Below are 22,535 nucleotides of genomic sequence, written 5' to 3'. Positions count from 1 at the left end.
CAGACAACAAGGCACTCCACTGCAGTACACATGCCAACGAGAGGAGAAGCAAGGAGAGAAAAAGACAGGAGATGAAGAGGATCTAGGGATGCATAAATGGATTCACTCTCAGTGAGATGAAACAATATTTTGAAACACTTAATGTCAGTGAGGTAGGACTTTAACAGAAGTAGCATCTTTTACTTTTAATCAATGCTTAAAGCTTGAATATGTGTCTTAACGGGACTGCAGTGACACCTGATTGATAAAGTGATGATTTCTAGTCCAGGTGTTCAGTTTGTGATTGAACAAAGGTGTCTGTGATGTTTATAAGTTTACTGAAAAAAATTACTCTGCCAAAGTATTCATAAACCACTTTTCACCCAACAACCTCAAACTTCAAAGTATAAACAAACGTAAATATCTTCCATTAAATCAAGCTCATGAATAATTTCTTCTGTTAACAGATTCTTCCACTGGAACTTGGGATACTGATTCACAGACACATTTTATTTGAGGGTATCAGAGTAAACAGTGGTGACTGAAAACAGTTGCACACCACACATTATTTGTGAAATAAGGGCGAAACCAGGCATTCGATTATGAATTCACACCTCTCCAAATTAATCGAGTTTCTAGGCAGATAAACTAGAGTTTGATTAAAGCAGATCAAACAGAGCTAAAGATGGCGGTTGCTATTTCCTTTTAGCAGTAGTTTTTGAAGTGTGATAACAGGAAATGTGCTTGAAAGACTTGAGTGTCATCAACAAAAGAGTTGGAACCTGCAACTCAGGGTCAAGACAGGACACACCCTGAACCTAAAACCATCCTTGTATTCAAATATGACGACATTGCTGGTGCATGCTGAGATGGCCTCTAGGAGAGTGCAGCTGAAGAGCAAACCATGGAAAGTGTAGTTAAATTTCCAAGAGGATTAATGATGTGAACAAAGTGCAGTGGTCAGTTTGCACATCTCTGCCAAACCTTCTTCAGTATTAGAACAGATTGAAAAACCAAAGAAAGGGATGGACCTAGGTTTTTGACCGCAACGGATGAAAGCACTACTTAGCTCTCTTACAGCATGTCTCCCAATATTTTCTATTCAAATTCTCCCCCTTCATACATAGCTTGCACTTACTGTATTAGAAATTCAAATGTTTAACCAAAGCAATATTTGAGTTTAGGTTTTACCCGAACACCCTGCCAGAAACATGCAACACCTACTCAGTGGCTCTCCCAGAGAGCACAGCATGCTCTGCAAAGACACAACCTGCGTGTCATTTCCTGTGGGACAGCAAGGGGCTGCACACAATCACTCCTGTCCTCCAAACCACCCCCACGCTCTGGCAGGCGAAGACAAGAGGGTGGTGAAGCTTTGCACCTGGGACGCCCAAATGCCAGTTTGGAGGCTTTGGAACAAGGACCCTGCTTTTGAACCCAAGTCCTGCTGTGACCAGATCTACAGTAGACTTCCTCCTCTTCCTCCTCGAGCTCACCTCTCGGGGCTGTGAGATGGCTCAGCCCCCTGTGCGTGCAGCAGAAGGCGGAGGGGCAGAGGGAAGGCATGGCTCTGTGGGGCACCGACAGCCGGAAATGATTCTCCGTGTGCCAGCGCTGAGACACCAGCACAGCAGAAAGAGGCTGAGTTACGGAGGAGGCAAGATTAATGCAACAACTATGATGTGACCGTCTCTCTGACACTGACTGCAACTCTAAGGTGACGTTTATACGAGACCGCTGCCTGGAAGCTGCTGGTATTTTTGGATGTTGAATGGGAAAAAGTTCCATGTTCAGATGGCACCGTCAAGATATATTGAGTCAACTGTAGTTGACATGCCAAGCCAATATTCAGCACTATGATTTTAAAATGTCATCAAACGTTCAAGCACTTTTGAGCAGCACGATGCTCATCGCTATTGTTTTTTGTTATCTACTCATGCACAGGTAAATAAAATGTATCCGTGGGTTCTGCGCATGTACACTTTCACACCGGTGGAGTACTTCACGTCTCCACAGGGGTGCATTACAGAAAAGTTGCACTCTGAACTTCAAAAAGTGCTAGTGCTAGTCTGGTCACTGTTGTGTAAAAGAGTGGCTGGATCGCAACAAAAATGTTAACTGAAAAGTGGGTCTGTGTAAACGGGGCCTGAAATTCCTGGATTTCACAATCTAAAGATCTGGTGAAAACGTGATTGCAGCAATCCGTCTAGTGGGACTGCCTTAGTAGACATTGATGAGGGGAGTTATGGAGCCTACGGATAGCCAACTGTCACCTTTTAACGTAAAAACCTCCTGACCTCTACTTCTGCTCCAGCAGAATGGGGAGTAATGACAGTTTCAGTGGGCCTCCTGTGGAATTTCAAATGGGAGTGAGAAATGAGGTGGTTCAATCAGTGGGAAAAGGTCAAGTGCATGCAGATTCGCTCTCCCTCGCCATCTCCATTCCTTTTCCCCCAGTTCGCTGCTGAGGCAATCAGGGTAAAGGTTGTTATTTCTGCTGCTGCAGCCGCCGGTGACCATGCTTAAATATTCATCTGAAAAACACTCCCCGTCTCACTTTTTCTCCCAGACAGCAGCCGTCGAGGTGCTGTGCCGCAATCTGATATGGCCGGCTAATTCTGCTGTTATGTTCCACACCGTCTCAGAAAAACGGTAGAGGAGAGTTGGCTGGAGGTCGTTACCTGAGCATATTACCTCGGTTTAGAGGAAGAGAAGCAGCTAAAAAGCAAAGTCAAACTAATGGCTCTGGCAGCTTTGCCTGCAGAGGCACAGGGCTATTAGGAAAACTACAATTCCCTGGTGAACCTCCGTGTCATGTCCTGAGGCTGAGTGTGACAAGGCCCGGTTGTCTCTGTCGATCAAGCTCTAGGAGGGCTGAACCCGGCTTGACATGGAATGAACCTGGGATATCAGGCTCTGTGGGAAATTTCATTTACACCTGGCTGATTGGCACAGTGGGCCTCCGGGCTGTTGTCACAGAGGGTTATGGCTACAGGTGGGCTAGTCTGTTACCGTGTGCAACAAGGCAGAGTCGGAAATAAATTCTACCCCAGTTGATTGGAGGCTGTATTTACCAGGAAACCACCTGAATTTTCCTGATTTCTTTCTGATTTAATTAAAAATGATGGAATTATTTTATTCTAAAAGTATACCAAATCACTATGTTTGCCCTTGGACTTGAACACCTGGTTCAGACCTCAGTCTGAACCAGTGACAGGACAAATCTGGGAGCAGCAGTGAGCCGTGTGGTTAACAAGGGCAGCATCTACACTGAGCCCAGATAAAATGTGCACACACAATGTGACAGCTTCTTTCTGAGAAAATGTCATCCAGGCACAAATGCGACTGCTAAAGAATTAAACAAATGAAAACCTGCCGGAATCTGAAAAATAACCAGGCAGAAATATCTCCATCAGCCAGTCAAGTGACAGATTCTGGACCTGTTATTCTTAAGCTGACATGTGGCGGTGTAATTGGAGTCTGGGCCAAGAGGAGAGGGAGAGTGGCAGAGTCGAGGTGGGGGCTGGTGGGGCCTCCTGTCCAGCCACCTCAGTGTTACTCATCGCTGGGCTGGCTCAAGTCTCCTTTCTGGTACAGGAGAAATGTTTTAAGAGGAGCAGCGCAGAGGAACTGTCTGATGATCGCATGAATGGCCAGAAATCGGTGTAAGCTGATAATTTAATGTTTTTGATCAGTGAGTTTACCACAGATGAGTGCTATCAGATAGCACTGAAAACAGCACTCTTCTGTGTGGAAGGGAGATGATTCAAAGTTAGGCATTTTCGACATCAATGAGGCGTTTAAAGATGAAGCTGAACGGAGCAGAAATGATGAAAGATGCTTCCTAGATGCCAGCTACTTTTAAACATTAGAGATGTTGCTACATGTCACCTGATTACAGGAGATTACCAAAAAATTACCAGCATTTATAACAAGTGTTTTTTTTTTAGAGCCAATGCTTGTTTCACATTGTTTTATCTTTTTAGAGATTCATGCTCTCATTCTCTATCAGAAACAAGTTTCTCAGATGAATTAAACTCATTTTAAATTTAATAAGACTTACTGAGTTAACTGTGCTAAATGCTACTAGACAGTTTAAATGTTAGTTTTGAAATATTGAAATCCTGTTTAACTGTGGGGCTGTATAACGGTGACTTCCCTCTTTCAAACACTGTGATATTGCCTCTTGTCCTAATTATTGGTCAAAGCAACAATAAAGCTTCTTTATTCAACATATAGCAGCAAAAGGAGCTTTTATTCCAGTCGTTTGAACACAGCTAATATTCACAAAGGATATTGTAGGAAAAGATGCATCTCTCAATATGAAAAACATTTCCAGGCGTGCGACAGATGTGTCTATACAGCGGGAAATCAGTGATCTGGAATTGGCCACAAAAATCTCAGATCAGTGCATCTTGAGTTTAACGGTTTTATCTTGAGGCTCTCACATCAAAGGGTGACAATCAAGGGACGAGATGGGTGAAAAAAATGAGATGGCCACTGGCTCACCATGGTTGGGGTCAGTGCCATCCATTCACCCCATCTCTCCCCGCAGGGCCTCTCTGTCTCTCTCTCATCCGTCTGGATGGGTGCCCTCTCTCTGGGGCATGACACTGTGAGAAGCCCTGGCTCTGCTACCGTCTCTGCCTTTCATGTCTCCATCTAGGGCAGCGGTATAGAGATGTGGAGCGCAGGACGGAGGAGAAGGTGGGGGTTCGGGGGTGGCTACAAATGTCACCCATAAGCGGGGATTTAATTAAAAATGACAGGGGCTGGTGCTGGAGAGTGCAGCCACATATGCGAGGAATTTGGGTGCAGTGAAAGCAAGTGCCTATGATTTATAATTCAAGTAATGCTCTACACTCCTTTTAATTCTACAGCCAAAGAGAAAAATATCAAAAGGCTGCCCCTGTGAGGCTAATCCAATATGATATTTTTAAGGGCATGTGGTCAATAGCTCTCTGAAAAGCCAGCTTCTCTGTCTCCCTTTCTGCTTCTGTCTTTTCTCCACTTGTCTGTCTCTCCCTATCTCACTCTGCTGCCTCCCTCCCTCCTTTCTCTCCCAGTGCACTCCTTGCTCTCCAGTACATCACCCCGCCCCTTTCAAAGCCCAGACTCGGAGCGGGCTGTGATAATGGAAACATCCCGCTCTCCGCCTCCCGTTTCTCCTGCTAAGCTCTGTGCGCTCGGGGGAAATTGATTGTCTGGCTAGCCGATCTGAGCGCTTCCAGCTGATGGTAGAGCCAGTTAAGTCCTTTTTTATTGAGGGTATGAGGGATTTTTAATGGGAGTCGCATCAATGAACTGTGCAGCCACTCAGCATCTGCATGCACGGATTTTTCTTTAAAAAAAAAAAAAGCTTCTTCTCGTGCTCTTATCCTGACTACACACACACACATACACACACACTCTTAAAATGTTTCAGTAAAGGACAGCAGATGCAAATGGCACCGCTCCCTGCCAGGTAATCCCCCTCCAGTGCTCCCACTCTGTGTTTGTAGGCTGTGCTCTCCTCTGCAGCCTGGGTCACCTTACCCACGATCAGACTCCATTCGAGAAAATCTGGGCCACGGCCAATCAGTCACGAGGACCCGGCTCCGCGAGATGACCTGAGTTTGCCCACTCCAGCAGCCAGACCCACTGTCTGCTTCTCTGAACCCCTTCTGGGTTTGGACGAACAATCGCCTTATTGAGGCCAAGTGCTGCACCGTGGTGGAAATCCAACACTAACCACCCCCTCCCACCCAAGGACAGAAAGAAGGCTATTATGTCCAAACATCCTCATTATGAACCTCGGACTCGGCCGCTGTAGCAGTCCTTCAATCAAAGGGTTTAACAGGTGGGCAAGTGGAGCTAGACATAGAGGGTCAGTAAGAGGGAGGAGAAAGGGGAAAGAGTGGAGACTGTTCTTTTTCTCTATTGATTTGAGTCCTAACTCACACTGGCTGCTCCTCAATAAAGAACCTTGAGAGGAAGTGGGCTAATCCTGTGAAATTGGAAGTGGGGAATCGATTAAGAGCACTATTGAGGATTTCCTCCATTTCTCCTTCCTCCCCCTCTGTCTTCTTGCCTTTACTAATTTTATTTTCAACAGTCCATTTTCCTCCCTCCCCCCTCTCTGTTCGCCGTTCCCTGAAACTTCATTAGTGAACATCGGCGAACCTTTTCTCAGATAAGGAGCCACACCTTCCAGCCGGCCACAGAGCTTCATGATCTCAAGTTTCCTCTCTCTTTCTCTCTCTCCTGTAGCTCCTTATGAATCATCCCCACAGAAACAAGAAAAAAGTGAACTCCAGATCTGAGCACAGAAGTAGCACAGAGTCACCTTGTTGGTACTGATTTCTGTAACAGACTACTGAAGTGTTATTTGAGCAGAGAAGTAGCTGGTTGGTTAGTAAGAAGCCAAGTTACTACAGTATAAAATATTCATATAGATGAATGAATATAGAGCCTTGCTAAAGTATCAAACACTTTGAACATTCAAAGTTTATTTCATTAAAATGACAAACCTGAATGTGGTTTAGTTGCATCATATTTAAATATATATAAAAAGTCAACCCAAGGTCATGAAAAGCTGTAAAAATGGATAAAATTGGATAATGTAATTTTTTTACAAGAAAAATCCCCCAGAAAAATATGGCTTTATATAAATATTCATCTCCTTTTCTATGATACCCAAAGATAAAATCCTGCACAGATGCTTCAGAGATCTACAGCTCAGGTGGGAGATTCTACTGAAAGTTGCACGGTTGGTCATGTGCACGATAAATCTGCCCTTTTTCTTTTTCAGTAAATGTACCAGAGAACACTGTACAACGTAATAAACACACCGTCCCCTGGGGGGCTGAAGTGGAAGTATCATGCTGTGGGACACTTTTCTTCAGCAGGAACATGGAAGCTGGTCAGAGTCGATGGGGTTGAGGAAAGGAGTAAGTGCAGGTTAACCCTCGAAGAAAAACTGGATAAAAAGGAACAAAAAGTACATTTCTGAAATGCCACATTTTTCAGTTTTTTAGTGATAAAAAAATTTAAGCCATGTATCATAATCCTTCCATCTTACAATTTGTACTTGGTGTTGCTCTATCAAAGAGATCCTGCTATTCTCACTCATTCTGGTTCTGAATTGAAATGACCGGTTTGTAAAGTGCCTTGAGATGACATTTTTTTGGTGAACTGATTCCTTGAAAGATGATTCGTTTGTAACGTTTGAGTATAACGACTGGATTCAAACCCCTTGTGCCCATCAGAAGGATTTACAATCAGCTTGAAGGAGCTCATGTGTTTTCCATATAAACAGCAGCAGTGATACATTCAAGGACAGTTTATTACGGACAAAATTAACACTTCTCTCACTTATTAAAAAGATGCTTATCTAAACACCTGGGAGAAATTCACTTTCCTGATGGCTGCAGCTCTCTCTAATCCCAACCTGGTCACAGCTCTGTGAGGCCTTTAGCAGTTTTCCACCCTCGCTCTCCTCTGTCCCTTTACTGCGTTTTGTGAGCAGACAGAGGACGGTGCTCGGGGAACAAACGCAGCAGCTGCCACGCTTTAGATGCGGCCGGCACGTCCAGGGCCAGACACTGTAAATGTTTACAGACCCTGAGGGTCAGCGGGGCCAGTGAGGCCCGTTAAACAGTGTCTGTTCAGCCCTGTTGTCACGACTGCACAATCAGCACAGTTAAACAGCCTCCCCCACAATGAGCAGCCAAACAACGCAGCAATCCAAGGTCTAAGTGCAAATTGAATAAAACTGTTTAGAATTCCACAGAGTGGCGAGGGAACAAAGTGACAACAACGGAAACTTTTTGTTCACCTCACCGTCCTGGTGAACCACCGACCTCCAACATTCAGCATGAGCAGCAGATTAAACAGAAACGACAAACCTAAGCATCTGTCAAGGAGACGTGTTCATCCTCGACTCTCCGGATTTCTCAGTCCTTAATGGTCCTTGTGAAATTTTAAATACTAAAGATAAAAATGCTTATGGCGGGCATTTTTACAGTGTGGTGAGAGAAGAGAGGAAAGGCACAAGAAAGGAGAGAAAGGAATGATAAAAAGAAGGATAAAAAGACAAAACAAGGGCAAGAAATAGGGGCACAAGAAGGAAAGAAGGAAGAAATTAAGTTGTGCAGGAAGGAAAGACAGAAAGAAGGCAGGTGTTACCGAATGATAGCAGGATGGATAAAATAAAGAAAGAAAGGAAGGCAAAAAGGAAAGAAGGAAGAACAGATGTAAGAGAGAAAATGATGAAGCTAGGACACAAAAATGGGATTAATATGCCAAGAATAAAAAAGAATAAACAAATGAAGGACAATTAGAAGAAAGGACATAGCATTAGACACGCAAAGTCTTGAAGTCCAAATATTTTTCCATGTTCTTCTTTATCTGTACGCATTCAGACCTGGAAAATACTGAAATCAAATTCCAAAATTTTCCAGGCTTTTTCAGACTCAGTAGGTAGCCTAAACATAGGCATCCTTAGTTGTTGTTAACTTACATTTCCGTCCGAGGACTTGCGGCGGCTCCAAGGTCTTGCTGGCACACACCGGGTGCTGGGGCGGGGGGTTCTGCCTCCTCTGCAGACAGGCCAGCATGGCGAGGTGGGCACAGTATCACAGCCGGGGGAGTTCTGCGGACAACCTGAGTCAGAAAAAAAAAAAAAAAAAAAAAACAAGGACGGATGTTAAAGCAAGTAAGATACGAGGTCAAAGCTGTGCATGGCCGGGTCTGGGAGCCACTGGGGGCTTTCTCACCGAGGATTTAATTGGGAAGCATGCTTGCAGCTGCCTGCCTCTCAGCTCTGTGTGTTGAATGATAAACACACACCTGCAGAGTGTGGAAGTGGGGGGTGGGTGGGCACTGTTGACACGGGAGCAGAGCAGAGTCCAGAGCAGTCACTCTGCAGCTTCAAACAGCATATCCACACAGCCATTCAACCGCATCTCCTGTCTGTTGCTCCGAAAAAAACCTTTCACAATCACAGAGAAAATAGCAACACTCAGCCACATCGGGCCACATTCTTTCCAGGACGGTGTGGATGTGGTGATTGATGGCGTTATCTATCGAAAGCAAAAAACAGAAAAGGGAATGCTGAGAAAACAGCAGTCGGTCTGCTACAACTTAACATGCAACAGCTCAGGGGGACTGTCAGGGAAGGCCTGGGGCCCTGAGCTGCGTCTGGATGTATGAGTTGAACCGTACAGTCGCATGTGAAAGTGTGTGTGCGAGCAGATGTGATGGGATGGGAGGGGAGAGACTGCCAACTGTACATCAGGGCTAGTGACGGCACTAATCAATCTCCCTCTAGGCCATAAATCTCCAACTCTGCTCCCCGCCGCCACCTTCACTCAGGAACACGGAGGCAGAGGCGACTGGTCTCCTCTCAAAAAGCCCATCGCATTCCCAGAGGAAACACAAGACGTGGTCAGATATAAATATGAATATATATATGAAAGAAAGCTGAATAACAACCCTGAACAATCAGAAACCATGGAGGGTATCATTCATCAGGAGCATCGCTGTGTCACACAACACAATGATGACTGATTACAAAGTCTTCCACTTGCATTATGTGGCAGATAAAAGCAGCCGAAGCAGCTATTTGAGCCCAGAAAGTGTTTTCATAAGATAAGGATCGAAATTTACTCCTCTATTTTTTTACTCAGCATGCTTTTACTGAAGCCCAGTTTTACCTACAATGGATCATGGTCACATTTATTAGCAAAAGAAAAAGGATCGTGGCTTTAATCTCGGCACTGCCTGTGTGTGAGTCGCTTTATTTTCCAAAAGCATCAGCACGAAACACTATTGTTACAATCCAAGCTTGTCTCCTCCCATGTTAAAACGCAGAGCAGAGGCAAATATTTCATGTGTGCTTTCAGAGCCGGCCTCTCCGGCTACGACGCGTGGCAGAGTATTGAAAAATGATTTCTCACGCGCATGTCACAGCCGAGTCCTCTGCTATTTATTTTCTCAGTGAATTGCTAAACGAACATTTAGCCACCTGCCATCAGTCCATTACTGGCTTTCATAGATTATCATTGTATTATGAAAGAAAACAATTGCAGTGATTGCAGGATGAATTAATGGTGGGTCATGGAGCTCTGGGTCCTCTTCTTGCTCATTTAAAGGCTATACAAATGCAGAACACTGCTGCAAATGGTCGTAAATTTCAAGCCATTGTTAAAGCGTTCAATCAAAAGAACTCCACAAATGATGGGATGTACCAGCAGTATTTGATCAAAGTGAGAAATATAAAATGTCTCCTCGAACTTATGCATGTCCAGAAACAATATAATAGTTGTGCTTTTCCCGGCTGAACCCACAGCCTTCCACTCTAGGTACTTGCAGGCTGAGCGAAGTGCAAGTGAATCGAATCTATTGCTTAAGTATTTAACATAAATAATGGGTACTGAGTTGCAGTTGCAAGCTGTATTTCACTGTGCTTCACATCCTCCATTGCTGCTTCAATGAGTGACACAGAGCACAGGCACAATAGGAGGAGCACAGCAAAGTACATGTGCTGTACTGTTTTGACATACAAACATCATATTCATTGTGTGTTGTCCACACTGACTCCATACAAGTGCCTCGTCTGCAGCAGGCTCAAAATGACAAAACAGTATAACCATCATTTGTCTCAGTGTGAAATAAGTTCCCTCTAGCTGGCTATTTAAAAATAAGATAATAATAGTTTGAACGACTCTTCGAAAGAAACAGATTCACATGATCTGGCTCCATTTAAACAGTCGTAAATCTCATCTCTGCATCACAGTGTGAAGCTGACTCCTATGGAGAACCCAGCGTATGCTGCTTTTGGACTAAAAAGCACACCAGCGCTGTAGATTTTTCACAAGAGCCTCCTAGGGGGCGGTAATGTGCCAGTTTGTCAACTGTCTGCTCACGGGAGGAAAGGAAAGTGATAAAACAGAAAAGTAAAGTGACCTCAAACACACACACACAACAATTTGTCATTTATGTCCTTGGGATAGATAATCAACTACTACACTGTGGTTCTACAGACAATCATAAGAGTTACTTCTGGTTTGATTTGAGTCAGTTTTCCTTTCTGGTGTCTGTTTGGAGCCAGCCGTTGAAAGGGAAGCGTTACTGTCACAAAAATCTGGGTGGACCCAACACAACACAACAAACAGGGGTTAGAGATAAAACAGTGTTACATTGCGATGGATTAGAGGATTTTGACAGTCACACAATCATTATTGATAATCATTCAATTGTCTATGCGATGCATTCTGTCCACTGCAGTTAGCACACATGTGGCTATGATTGTTTTTAATTTTCCTTTAGTTTACTTAAGTTGTTTCTATAAGGATGATTCTCTTGGTTTTAACAATTACCGTGATAAAATGTTGTTACTATGACCAACCTTTATAAGTGTGTTTGTGTTCAATTATTTATCAAATTCAGGTTCTTAAGCAGTTCAGAGGACATAGAAGCAGAAAGCAGTTAAATTAAAAACGTGATATTCAATTTTAACGACAAAATGTTAAAATTTTAACTTTTCTATCCACAGACACACTTCTGAAGAGTTTTTCTCCCCTCTTTTCTTAAAACAAAAGTATTCCTCTGCCTCTAGCTGAGGAATAATGGCTGCCAGTGCTAAATGAGCTAACTATTAGCTGGACGTATTCAGCATTCAGGACTGCCTGTTGTTGTTTTTTTTTTTTTGTTTTGCGTGTTTTACTTTTACTATTTTGTTAAATTTCTTGGACTTCTGGTCCTGTAACCAGATGTCTGCCTAAACTCAGCAGAACAGTTAAATACGAGGCTGAAGGACTTAGACAAGTTAGACAAGAGTCAAACCTTCACAATAAGAGGCTTAATCATACACATATAATATGCTATAAAATTCAAATAGCATATAAAAGGTAATTAAATCAGTTTAATTACCTTTCAGACAAACGGTCAGGAGTTGGGCTACCTTTATATGTATTTTTTAGCTCCTACATAATTATTACTAAGGTTTCATCTTGTCCTCATGAAGCTGATATTTTTCATCAGCTCCCCTCTGGGCGTATTAACACACTCCTATCACTCTTAGCATTACGTCTACTCCTACTACTAGCAGTAGACGTAATGTTGAAACGCTTATGTTGACAAGAAGGTGAATTGTGATGGATTTGCTCATGAAAGTTACGGTGCAAACATTTATGCAGGTATTTGCTATTATCTAGAAAGAGTTGACTTCACCTGAGCAGCGATGTCTTCCAAATTAAAATTAAGGAGTTAGAAAATATACTTTGACACACATCGTACTGCAAGAATGTTTTTGAAAATGTTTTTGGCAAAATTCTGCAAACTGATTGAAATCTGTTCATAAATGTTTGCATACTTAGGCAGTTTTTTTTTTACATTATTGCAAAATCTTAATGCATCAAATGATTTGAAAAGCATTTATTTATTTCCAAGCTTCATGCATAATAATGCACAAAATATTGTAATTTTAAATATTATAGAATAGTCTCCCCAATTACAAAATATAAATCTTTATCACAACCATTTTGCTTGTCTTTTAACATGAAATGTGGCACAAAAGCCCATTTAATTCCGAAGCCAAAATATTTTTTGTGTTTAATTGTTAAAGGTGATGAAGAGGTAATAAAAACATGGATCAACACTTCAAATACCTCAATCTTTCTTCCAGAAAAGTTTTTTTTTTTTTTTTTTAAGAAAAGAAACCTTCCTTTTTTTTCCAAGACTTTACAATTTGACCCTGGACCCTGAAGCTTCTACAATGCACTTAACACCCGAAGTCACATGAGTATTTTTAAAGCCTGTCACCAGCAGCACAAAACAACACTTTTAGCACAAAACTGACAGTGAGAAAAGCACTAAAATGCATCTCCCTGATAAATCTAAGCAAATTAAATCTCCGCACAACCTCAGTTCACCCTCTCTCTCTTTCACACACACATGTTGCAGATGGAAAAGAGGGACCACTCTATGTCTCGCCAGGTGCTCAGGAAAAAAGACATAAAAAAAAAAGAGGTCGCTCACAGTGCCATTTCCTCTCACACACAGGCAACACTGGCCCAAACACACTGGTACTTTGAGCTCATTACTGGCTATTCACATAATCCTTTCTCTGTGTTCTCTCTGCAAGGATACTAATTTCCCAACGAGCCCATCCTCACAGTCCATTTGTTCAAAGATAGTGGTTGAGAGAGGGTAACCAGACACGTGGTGGAGATTGAGACTAAAAGCTGGCCTTAACGGGGAGGGTTGGGGGGATGCCGGCACACTTTTCCCCTCCCTGAAATGAAAGACAATCGTGTAACTACCCTCCATTTTTCTCCATTTGCTGTGCACCAAATGTATTCGGAGGCATTATACTTTGCTAAAGGAGACTGGCTCTTTTTTTCCAATTCAATTTCAGGAACCAATTTACCGCTATTATTGCCTTTAAGAGCGAAGCAAAAGGAGCAAGTCTTCAGCTTGTTTGTCATGTCCCCCTTTTCCCCTCATCTTCTCCCATTAGGTTATTGTACCATTTAGCAGATGTCCATCAGTGGCAGAAAATTATCCCTGAAACCAAACGCCTGTGACCCATCACCCAGCTGCCCAGAAAACAGCCCGTCTTGCCGAGGTCAATCTCTGTGAAGGTGCTAGGTTTTCTGTGTGCATGCGTGTGTGCGCACCGACCGCTCAGAAACACCACCTGCACTTCACTCGTACATCAAATCCACTGGGTCTCCTATTACAGCAGTGCAGAGATATCTCAAAAGCTAGGATGTCTGTCGGATCCATCCCTGTTCTGCTAACGCCGCTGCAGGGTTCGCAACGGAGGCGGGAGGGATCAGTCCCTTGAGATGAAGGAATAAGCTGGAATCAGGAGGCAGTGGGCTTGGCGGAGGGCTATTTCTTAGTTAAAAGGTTCTTAAACTGCAGTGGAGATCAGAGGAGATGGCTCTCCGCGCCCAAAGCTGTCTACTCAGATAAGCATCCTGCCAAGTGCAGGGTGGAACAGGGTGGTCATAGGTGAACTGTCTGTGTGTGTGCATGTGTGTGCGTGTGACTGCGTGTGTGCGTACTGAGGTACACCTTTTTTAGGTGAAAGACAGAACATGGCAGATGATACTCAGTGATAGCTAATCTTCGTACCTTGTGTTTTACATGAACAGTTGCTCCATAAATATTTGGTTTTCATGGATCATGAAGAAATCTCCTGACACTAGTCTTTCTGGAATCAACATTGAAGCTTGGAGTTTAACTATGAAGTCTACACTGGCAGACGGGGCATTTATGTCTGATTTATTTGTTTTTTTTTTCCTCACCTAAATTATTGTCCTTACAGTTTTTTAAATGTATAACAGCTCAGCCAATGGCTCTTTTTCTCATTGCCAGAAGGAGTGTGGTTACGCTCGGTGTGCTATTGCCATATATTCCAATTATTGCTCTCAGGGACAACCTTGCAGGCAACTGTAACAAGGAGAGAAGGCATTTGATTATCCCACAGATTGCGGTAGGCACAAGCGTTTGTTTTTTTCTTTTTTTTAAGACGAAAACTAGCTTATTATTTTCGACAGGACCATAGGAACCAGACCCTCTGCAGTGTGAGCTACTTTGCAAACTGGTAAAACAGACTCAACACATTTGTTTTTATCTGCAGCAAACTTTTAGGAATGTTTGTTTATAACACTTTGGGAATAAATTTCTTTCTACGGCTTAGCAAAGCACAGAAAAATGTGTGTGTTCACAGACATTTCAGGGTCATTGCTGATTTGATAGTTTTCATGAACCAACAAAGAAATGCCAGAGGTGGCATTGACGTCCCTCCTTGAAGTGGTGCTTGTTCACTACCAGATATTTATGCACAAACTTTAGCAAAATGTAAAAATTTTGAGTAAAATCAGCTACAGATCAGTCAAAATTGCTGTTTTTTTTTCATACACGGTGAAATGCTGTAGAAAATAATTTCTTTTAAAATACTTCCTATTCATTATCTGACTTCTTTTTAAACATCTCAGATAATGAAGATGCCTAATGTCCAGTCCTTTTCATTCAGTAATAGCAGTGTCAGTGTCACCGGTTTGAGCTGACATGAAAAAAAATAAGGTATTTGAGTTTCTGACCGGCCACTCAAACTGAAAATTTGATGAATGTGGGCACCTTCAGGTTATGTTGGTGCTTTTCTAGAGTCAACAAGTATCCGTGATCCTCTCTCTGCAGGGCGGTGTTGCAAGTGGAGCGCTAAACCTGCTTAGCCTTCAAGCTGTTTTCCCAAAAGCAGATTAGAAACATATATAATCATGTCAGAAAAGTGATGTTATGTTCAACATAAAATCACTGTAAGTAAATTTCCAAGTATTAGGAGCCTGGCAGACGGCCTCCGTAATGCGTTAGGGTGTGGCTCCATCCCAACTCAATGGTGACCCTGCAGTCTCACAATGGGACGCCCCATGCAGTGCTTTTAACAAGCTGCTGTGTCTCCCCTCTTAATAAGCCCAAACAAGTTAATCCAATCGACACACTCAAACCCTTTCTTTTTCTTTAACAAGGCACTGCCTCTACCCCGTTAATCCCCAGCTCCCCCTTCTCCGTCACCATACCGTCACATGAATGGAGGCAGAGTGAAAGCCTCCATTAGGAAGGGACAGTCGCCCCCCCCCGACCCTTTCAGCTCTGCAATTTCCACACAGCAGCGCTAAATAATTTGCGCTCATACTGTATATTCAAAACACCCACACACTAATGCTCACATGTGCCTGATATAAAACTACTCTATTCTGATGGGGGGGAACACAATGGGAGGGTTATGCTCGCCGACCCCAGTCCACATACAGCAAACAACGAAACCGCACACAAACAAAAATTCAGAGGGGACGTTTGCCAACAGGCACGCACTCTGGGACATAAAAAAGGCATTGTTAACAAACCGTCCCAGCTCCACAAACAAGAGCCACTGATTCCCTAACAATACAAGCCCCTGGATGCACTCACCCACCAGCTCTGCACAACCTCACACCAGCACAATAAATAACCTGCACAACAAAAGGCCATTGTGTGTAAAAAGCCCACAGTTTGGACATTATTGCTATGATATACAGTGCTGGAAAAACATATTGGCAGCTGAGCTTTATAAATATATATGTGATGTACTGAGGCATGTCAGCGTCGCCGTGGCTTATACAGTCCCGTGTGCTCAGAAGTCATTTTTATAACATGTTTCTCTGCAGATGAAGGGCAGTTTGGCAAAAACACTCATCTGCTTGCTTTCCATATTCCAGTCAGTTTCAATAGCTTCACCCATGGGATGAAGGGTGAGGAATGTCTGGCAGTCCAATCACCGTGAGTCGTCTGTCATCTCTAATCAAAACACGCCTGTCTAGACTAATGTCAGCCCTGTAATAGAAATGAGTACTAATTGACTTCACAGCCAACTGCTGCATCTATGAACAAAGCAATCAGACATTGAGTTTTGAACTTTTGCAGATGCAAAAGGAAGAGATTTTAAAAGCAATAACTCCAGACAAAAAGAGAAGAAGTTGTGAGTTAAATCAGCATTTAAAGTAGTTTTTTATAATGTGGAAAGATGAGCACTTAGAGGCAGCCTGGCCATTTGCCTTCCTTGATTCTTATCTCCTTTCAGTGGACCATCTGGGATTTCTCCCATTGAGCCCGATTTCTCAATGGTTGAATTTTACCTGGGCCAATTAGAGAACAGAAGCAGGAGTTGCTTCTGAGTTTCTCCACTGGTTTTGATCTGTATCTGCCTATGGTTGTAGCTTGGCAATGGCAGAAAAGGAAGTGAATAAAGTCATTCAGTTCGTGTTGGAAATACTTGAAAGTACTCAATTCACACCAACAATCATCTTGTTCGATTTGGTACTTCTCTCTTCGCAGTGAAAGATGATTGTTTACAGTGCAGGCAATTTCCAGTAAGCTTTATAACGTCAAAATGGAGCATTACATACAAAAATTAATGATTTGAAAAGTGTCAAACTTCAAAGTCCTCCATGCGTCCAGAAGCAGAGAAGCGACAAGTTTAGAGTTTCCTGGAGTGTCACATGTAGCCTCATATAGAAATTAACACAGTTATATTTAGTTTGCTTTTTCCTCATCTGGCACTAGCAGTGGGAAATAAAGTTGGTTTGTTAATCAACAATTTTACAGCTCAAGAAAAAAATGGCCATTGTATAGAAAAGGTTGCTGACTCCTGGTAGAGGAGTCAGCTCCCTGTGGAAGGAGGGAGCTGGAATTCACTTCATCTCAAGTGAGGCTTTGCTAAAGCTTTTAGCCTCAGCAGGTCATGACAGCTAAAGTTATGTTGCTTTTTACTGAGTTTTACATTTGGCAATTCAACTTAAAAAAAACCTGGTTTTCAGAAAGACTACATGAACTCTTGCAGAACCCCCTTTTTAATAAAGCACCGCTGTATAATCCATGTTTGTTTAGTAAATGAGGTAAAAAATTATCTAAACATGACTAAAATCCTGATGCACCTGACGTTGAATCAGAAAAGCATTTGCCAACAGTGGATTTACCTAATATCCTGTGGAATCAAGATGTACCTACATGACAGAGTTCTTGAGCAATAAGAGAGTGACTTAAGATTGTCAGACAAACCGCAGGGGAGACACAAGCCGATCATCTCTTATTGGTGCTAAATCAGCCGCAATCTAACTGGAAATGTTGTAATCAACCTAACGAATGTGGAGTTCATGATTTACTTGCTTCACACCAAGAAACCTCTAAATACAACAGATTTTAAAAACAAAGCCTCGTGCGTACTCTGCATTTCTCTGTGCAGACTGCTCTCCAGAAAGGACTCCAGATATACATCACCAGCCCCCCTGCTGTAACTTCACCCAAATGTGAGAAACAAGCTGCGCTTTTCTGTTTTTTTTTTCCTTTGAGATTTATATTTTCCACTGTAAACCTTCTTACACACCATTTGTAAAGCATTGTTGATAATGCAGAATTTCTTATCCCAATGTGACACAATTCTTTATTGTCCCAGATGCATCCTTTCATGGCTTAACGCAACAATAAAACACTGGTTCTCAACCCATCCTCTGGTGTCTCACTTGAATATTCAAAAACCTCTCATTGTCTCTGTCCCTGTGTGTGTGTGTGTGTGTTTTGTTCATTGTTTGTTGTGCTGTCATTCCTCATTCCTTTGGTTCCTGAACTTCAAAGAACGGCTTATGTCAGTTAAGGATAGAAAAGAATAAATAGGAGAACAGGAGGGAAAAAAAGAGAAAACCTTTGTGTAAAACGCTCCAACCCAGAAATGCGTGTTTATTGATGGGTGTCCAATCAATCAATGGGAAATAATTGAATTGAAGTCCAAACACCACCCTCCTGCAGGACCTGGGGTGACCCAGATTCTCTCGGTCCAAATGACAACTCCGCTGTCTTTCACTGGAAGATGTCACAGATCCAATAGTCAGTCATGCATAAGATTAGTGTGTTGCCAGGCCCACAAGGCAATCAAATAGTGCACCGTCTAGATGTTGACACTGATCTCATTCGATATATCTCAAGTGTGACAAAGCCATTTTTGCTCCGCTTGATATTAAGGACTGAAAAAGAGCGAATGACACAACGGCTCAGAGAAACGCTGGTAGGAAATGTTAACCAACATTTTCCTTCACATGTAGTGTGATCCATGGTGGTCGAACTTTTCCACATTTACCAATGTATTTTACAAATTTCTATATGACAGACAAACTCAACATAATTATGAAAAGAAAGTAAATGACTCATATTTTTCAAAGATTTTCACAAACTAAGTTTGAGAAGTGTGGTGTGCATTTGTATCCAGCCCCCTTGAACCAACATTTGCTCAAATTTAAGCTGCAAGTATTTTTGGAGGATGCCACGTCTCAATATTGAGAGACGGAAATTTTTCTCCATTGTTCTTAGCAATATAGCTCAAGCTCAGACAGATTGGACAGAAACCATCTGTGAACCATTTTTTTCAAGTCTTAACATAGATTTTCAGACAGATTTACGACTTTAACATCCTTCCTTGTCCATTTGCTCATTTGTGTTTTTGACTTTCTCTGTGACCTGCACCATCTTGGGCCTGGTATGAAGATCTACTGCCCTGAGCCTCCATACAGTAGACTAAATATTAAACTATACCATAATTGCACTCTGAAAAAGTGAGAAAACAATTACTACATCCCAAGCTCCCTTTGTTATAATAGTTCACAAACTCACAGGCCAATAAACTCCCAAAATATTTGTGCAGCTTTGAACCAAAGATCCTTCCACAAATTGCCTGGTGACAAACAAAACTACCATCAGAATTTAAAGATTTTCTTCAACACTTGAATATTTCTTGACAATCTTCCACTGGAGTTACATTTCATTAAAAACTGTTCTGTCAAGAGATTCTTTCACCTGAGCTGTGGATGTTTGAAGTTCCTGCAGAGTTAACAATGGACCATCTCTGATTAATGTTCTCTTGATTTGTCAATTGGATGGACAAACATGTTTTGAAATGTTTGCCAATGTCCTACAGTCTCCGCTGCCACAAGAATAACCCCACTTTGATGCACTTAATTTTATCATAGAGGTGGAATATAAATGCTTGACATACATTTATGACCCTTTCATAAAATGAAAAAAAAAAAAAAAAAGTTCCTGTTCTTATGCCTCACTGTCACGGACCTCATTGTGTTTGTGAAACTACATAGAATATAGTAGGCCAAAGTTTTCATTGCTCAGACTCAGCAGTGTCTCTCTTTACTCCAGATGTTGCCATCCTTCTCCCTCTGGAAAACTGGCCCTGGCCATGCAAGCATAGGCAGTCCAGTTGGACAGAGTGGGAGGTGAGTCTGTGGTTGGTAATCACCTGCTGGCTAAAAGCACAGATGGCGCAAACATAAGCAAATGTTTGTGCAGCAGTGATCCAAGAAGTGTCTCTGACAGGATGACAGACAAATATGGGAACCTGAGAAGCCCACAGCAGGCTAAGGAATTACCGCATGCAGATTTACTGCAGAAAAACTGTCAACCTGGCAGAGTGAGCTACCTGTAGTGCAAAATAAGAGTTAAGACACTGATGTTGGCTGTTTTAACAGGTAAAGTGTAGGTGTCAGGGCTCAAGGGACTGAGAAAAGAAGAAGATGATTTAAAATAGAAATAAGTTCTGTGACAGAACAGACTTATAAAGAGCAACAAGCCTGACCATTTGAGGGAGGCCAGTGCATTTGTGACGGTCATGGTTTATTTGCAATGATTTTTGAAACTACTAATTTGTTTAATTTGCTATTCCCATAATTAGCTTTTTTCCACCCATATTTCAAAGCTATCCCACCAGTCAAAAGTGGTTGGGTTCAGATGCATAATGACAGATCTCGTGCACATGAAATGATTACTACAAATGGGTACAAAGCCCATTGGCATCTTTCTCTCAGCTCTAGATGAGAGAACTTAAATAGTCTTTTAATTTATTGATGTTTGCCAGCAGAGATGTTTTTATGGTAGTCAAAGCATCAAACATCAAGTAAAGAGCCCTCTGAGATATCGCTCTTCTAAAAGACTCCTTAGCAGATGAGCTCCTTTAGCCTGCATGCGTGTTACAGCTTTGGTGCCTTGGTTTGTCCTTCACAAGAGACAGGTAGCACTGCCAAGACCCAGTAATTAGTGCAGATGGGGACCGTAATACTCTCTTCCCCTCCCTGCAGAAATGCCAAGGGAGCCGATCTATAAATTCCTGCATATTAATGCAATTTAAAACCACTCCAGACACCTTGCTGGAGGCAGCTGATAAAAAGGTGAAAGGCGGGTTAGTTTAGCTGCTGATATGTTGGTGACATAAGTCTTGTCTCAGCAAATTTCTGACCCTTAGTACACACACCAAAATAACTTCATAATCTGTCCCTTTGCTAGAAAATGCTTCCTTAATCCCGAGCTCAGGCCTCTACAATTGGCTGACTATCAATAATTAAATGGTAATCTAAAAACCCATTTTAGTCGGGTCATCTTTCCGCGCCTTTGTCCCAGCCTCTCTTCCTTCTCCATCTATTTTTTCCTCTTTCTGTAAGATCTAGTTAGAGATTTCATTAGCATGAGAAAGCAGGCTGGTAATTGTCTTCACCCTACTGAGTGATCCCTGGATAGAGGATTAGGCAGAGAAAGCCCTATTTCAACTCTGAGCACACATGCTGCCCACAGCCACCCTACCCAGATTAGATTTGACTGCAGAGGAATGAGACCGACTGGTAATCTCAAGCAACATTAAAGGGATAGTCCAGGCTTTTTTAAGAGAAGTTATTCTAAAAGGTTACGAGCAGTTAATATCTCAACGTTTGCAGATAACCCTTGGGTTACACAATATCAGGAAAACATGGTATAATGTTGCTACATGTTGCAATGACAATATAGTATCTCTGCTTTGGCCAGTAAATCTAGACTTACTGGTCAAAACCAGTAGAACCAATTTCCTGTGGAAATAATTAACATCTGCATTGCAAATAATCTCCTAATCCAAATATGGCAAAAGTTTAAAGGTTCACAAAACAATGTTTGCTGAACCAGCTTATCTAGATTTATACTAAATAAAGATAGAAAGAGCATTATCTACTGGAAGTATGAGTTACTGATTAAAACCTCTTAATCAGAGATACACCAGTCAATTGGTCAAAGATCTGAAACAGCTTATTTTCATTCATTGAGCCATGATTGGAAGTTAAACAAAGAAACATATTTTTCTCAAAAATTCCTTAAATGCATCAAATATAAAACAAAAATATCATATAACTTTTTGGTTTCAACATAACAATCAACAGCATGTGCTGCGATGCACTTTTGAATTTAATAAAAAAAAAAAAAACATGTAATAAAGGTTAAGGACATACATTGACTCAGTAAAGGACCTATATTATATTTTCTCGTTCATGTTCTACACCACTTACCAAAATAAAATGAGAACAAACAGATCAGATCTAAAAAAAAAATAGAAATTGATTGATTTGTGCATCACTACGTTTACCAAAAGCATCCTTCAAAAACCACAAGCTGTCCCTTTATGGATTTTTTTGTTTGTCTCAGTAACTTTGACCCATCTGTTTTCTACTTTTCAACTTTTTTTCTTTTTTTTTGGTAAATTCTCGTTTTAATCTACTAATATCCTTTTCAGTTGAAAATACGGATTGGGAGCAAGGCAGCTTTCAGTTTCTCCCTCCCTGATACACACAGAGTATTTAGAGCTGAATCTCCCTAAATCATCCCCCTGGGCCACCCTGTCCGTCACTAATCTGCCTGCCACCACCCACTCATAAGGAGGTGTCACATTTCTGGCACTCCTCCACGGGATAAGCACTTCAAACACCAGAGCTTCTCCACTTGACCTTTCCACGGAGATGATCGATTAAGCTCCTTGGATTTATTCCATAAACAGGCAACCATTACATCAAAAAGGCGAGGAATTTACCTCTGAGGCAGAACTTGAGATCCATATAAGCTTCATGAGGATTCCAATTTTTATTGGCTTTTTAAATCCACTTCCCGCACCACATTAATAACCGCAGAGCTTTTTCCAGAGCCAGTTAGGGTATCTGGATCAGGGTGGCTCTCTA

At 42.0% G+C, this 22,535-nt stretch overlaps 1 protein-coding gene across 1 annotated transcript in view; it reads right to left on the bottom strand.

The window, feature by feature from the left end:
- Nucleotides 1-22,535, bottom strand: part of fam222aa (family with sequence similarity 222 member Aa) — a 67,231-nt gene that overhangs the window by 24,335 nt on the left and 20,361 nt on the right. Inside the window, exon 2 of the mRNA XM_055048924.1 lies at nt 8,480-8,622. Within this exon, the coding sequence (XP_054904899.1) occupies nt 8,480-8,576 (97 nt within the window). The 5' untranslated portion in view covers nt 8,577-8,622. The remainder of the gene's footprint in view (nt 1-8,479; nt 8,623-22,535) is intronic.

The sequence above is a fragment of the Poeciliopsis prolifica genome, unplaced genomic scaffold (assembly GCF_027474105.1).
Source record: "Poeciliopsis prolifica strain line A6 unplaced genomic scaffold, Auburn_PproV2 SCAFFOLD028, whole genome shotgun sequence".
In the NCBI taxonomy this organism is placed as follows: Eukaryota; Metazoa; Chordata; class Actinopteri; order Cyprinodontiformes; family Poeciliidae; genus Poeciliopsis; species Poeciliopsis prolifica.
This window is presented reverse-complemented; position numbering and strand designations above follow the sequence as displayed.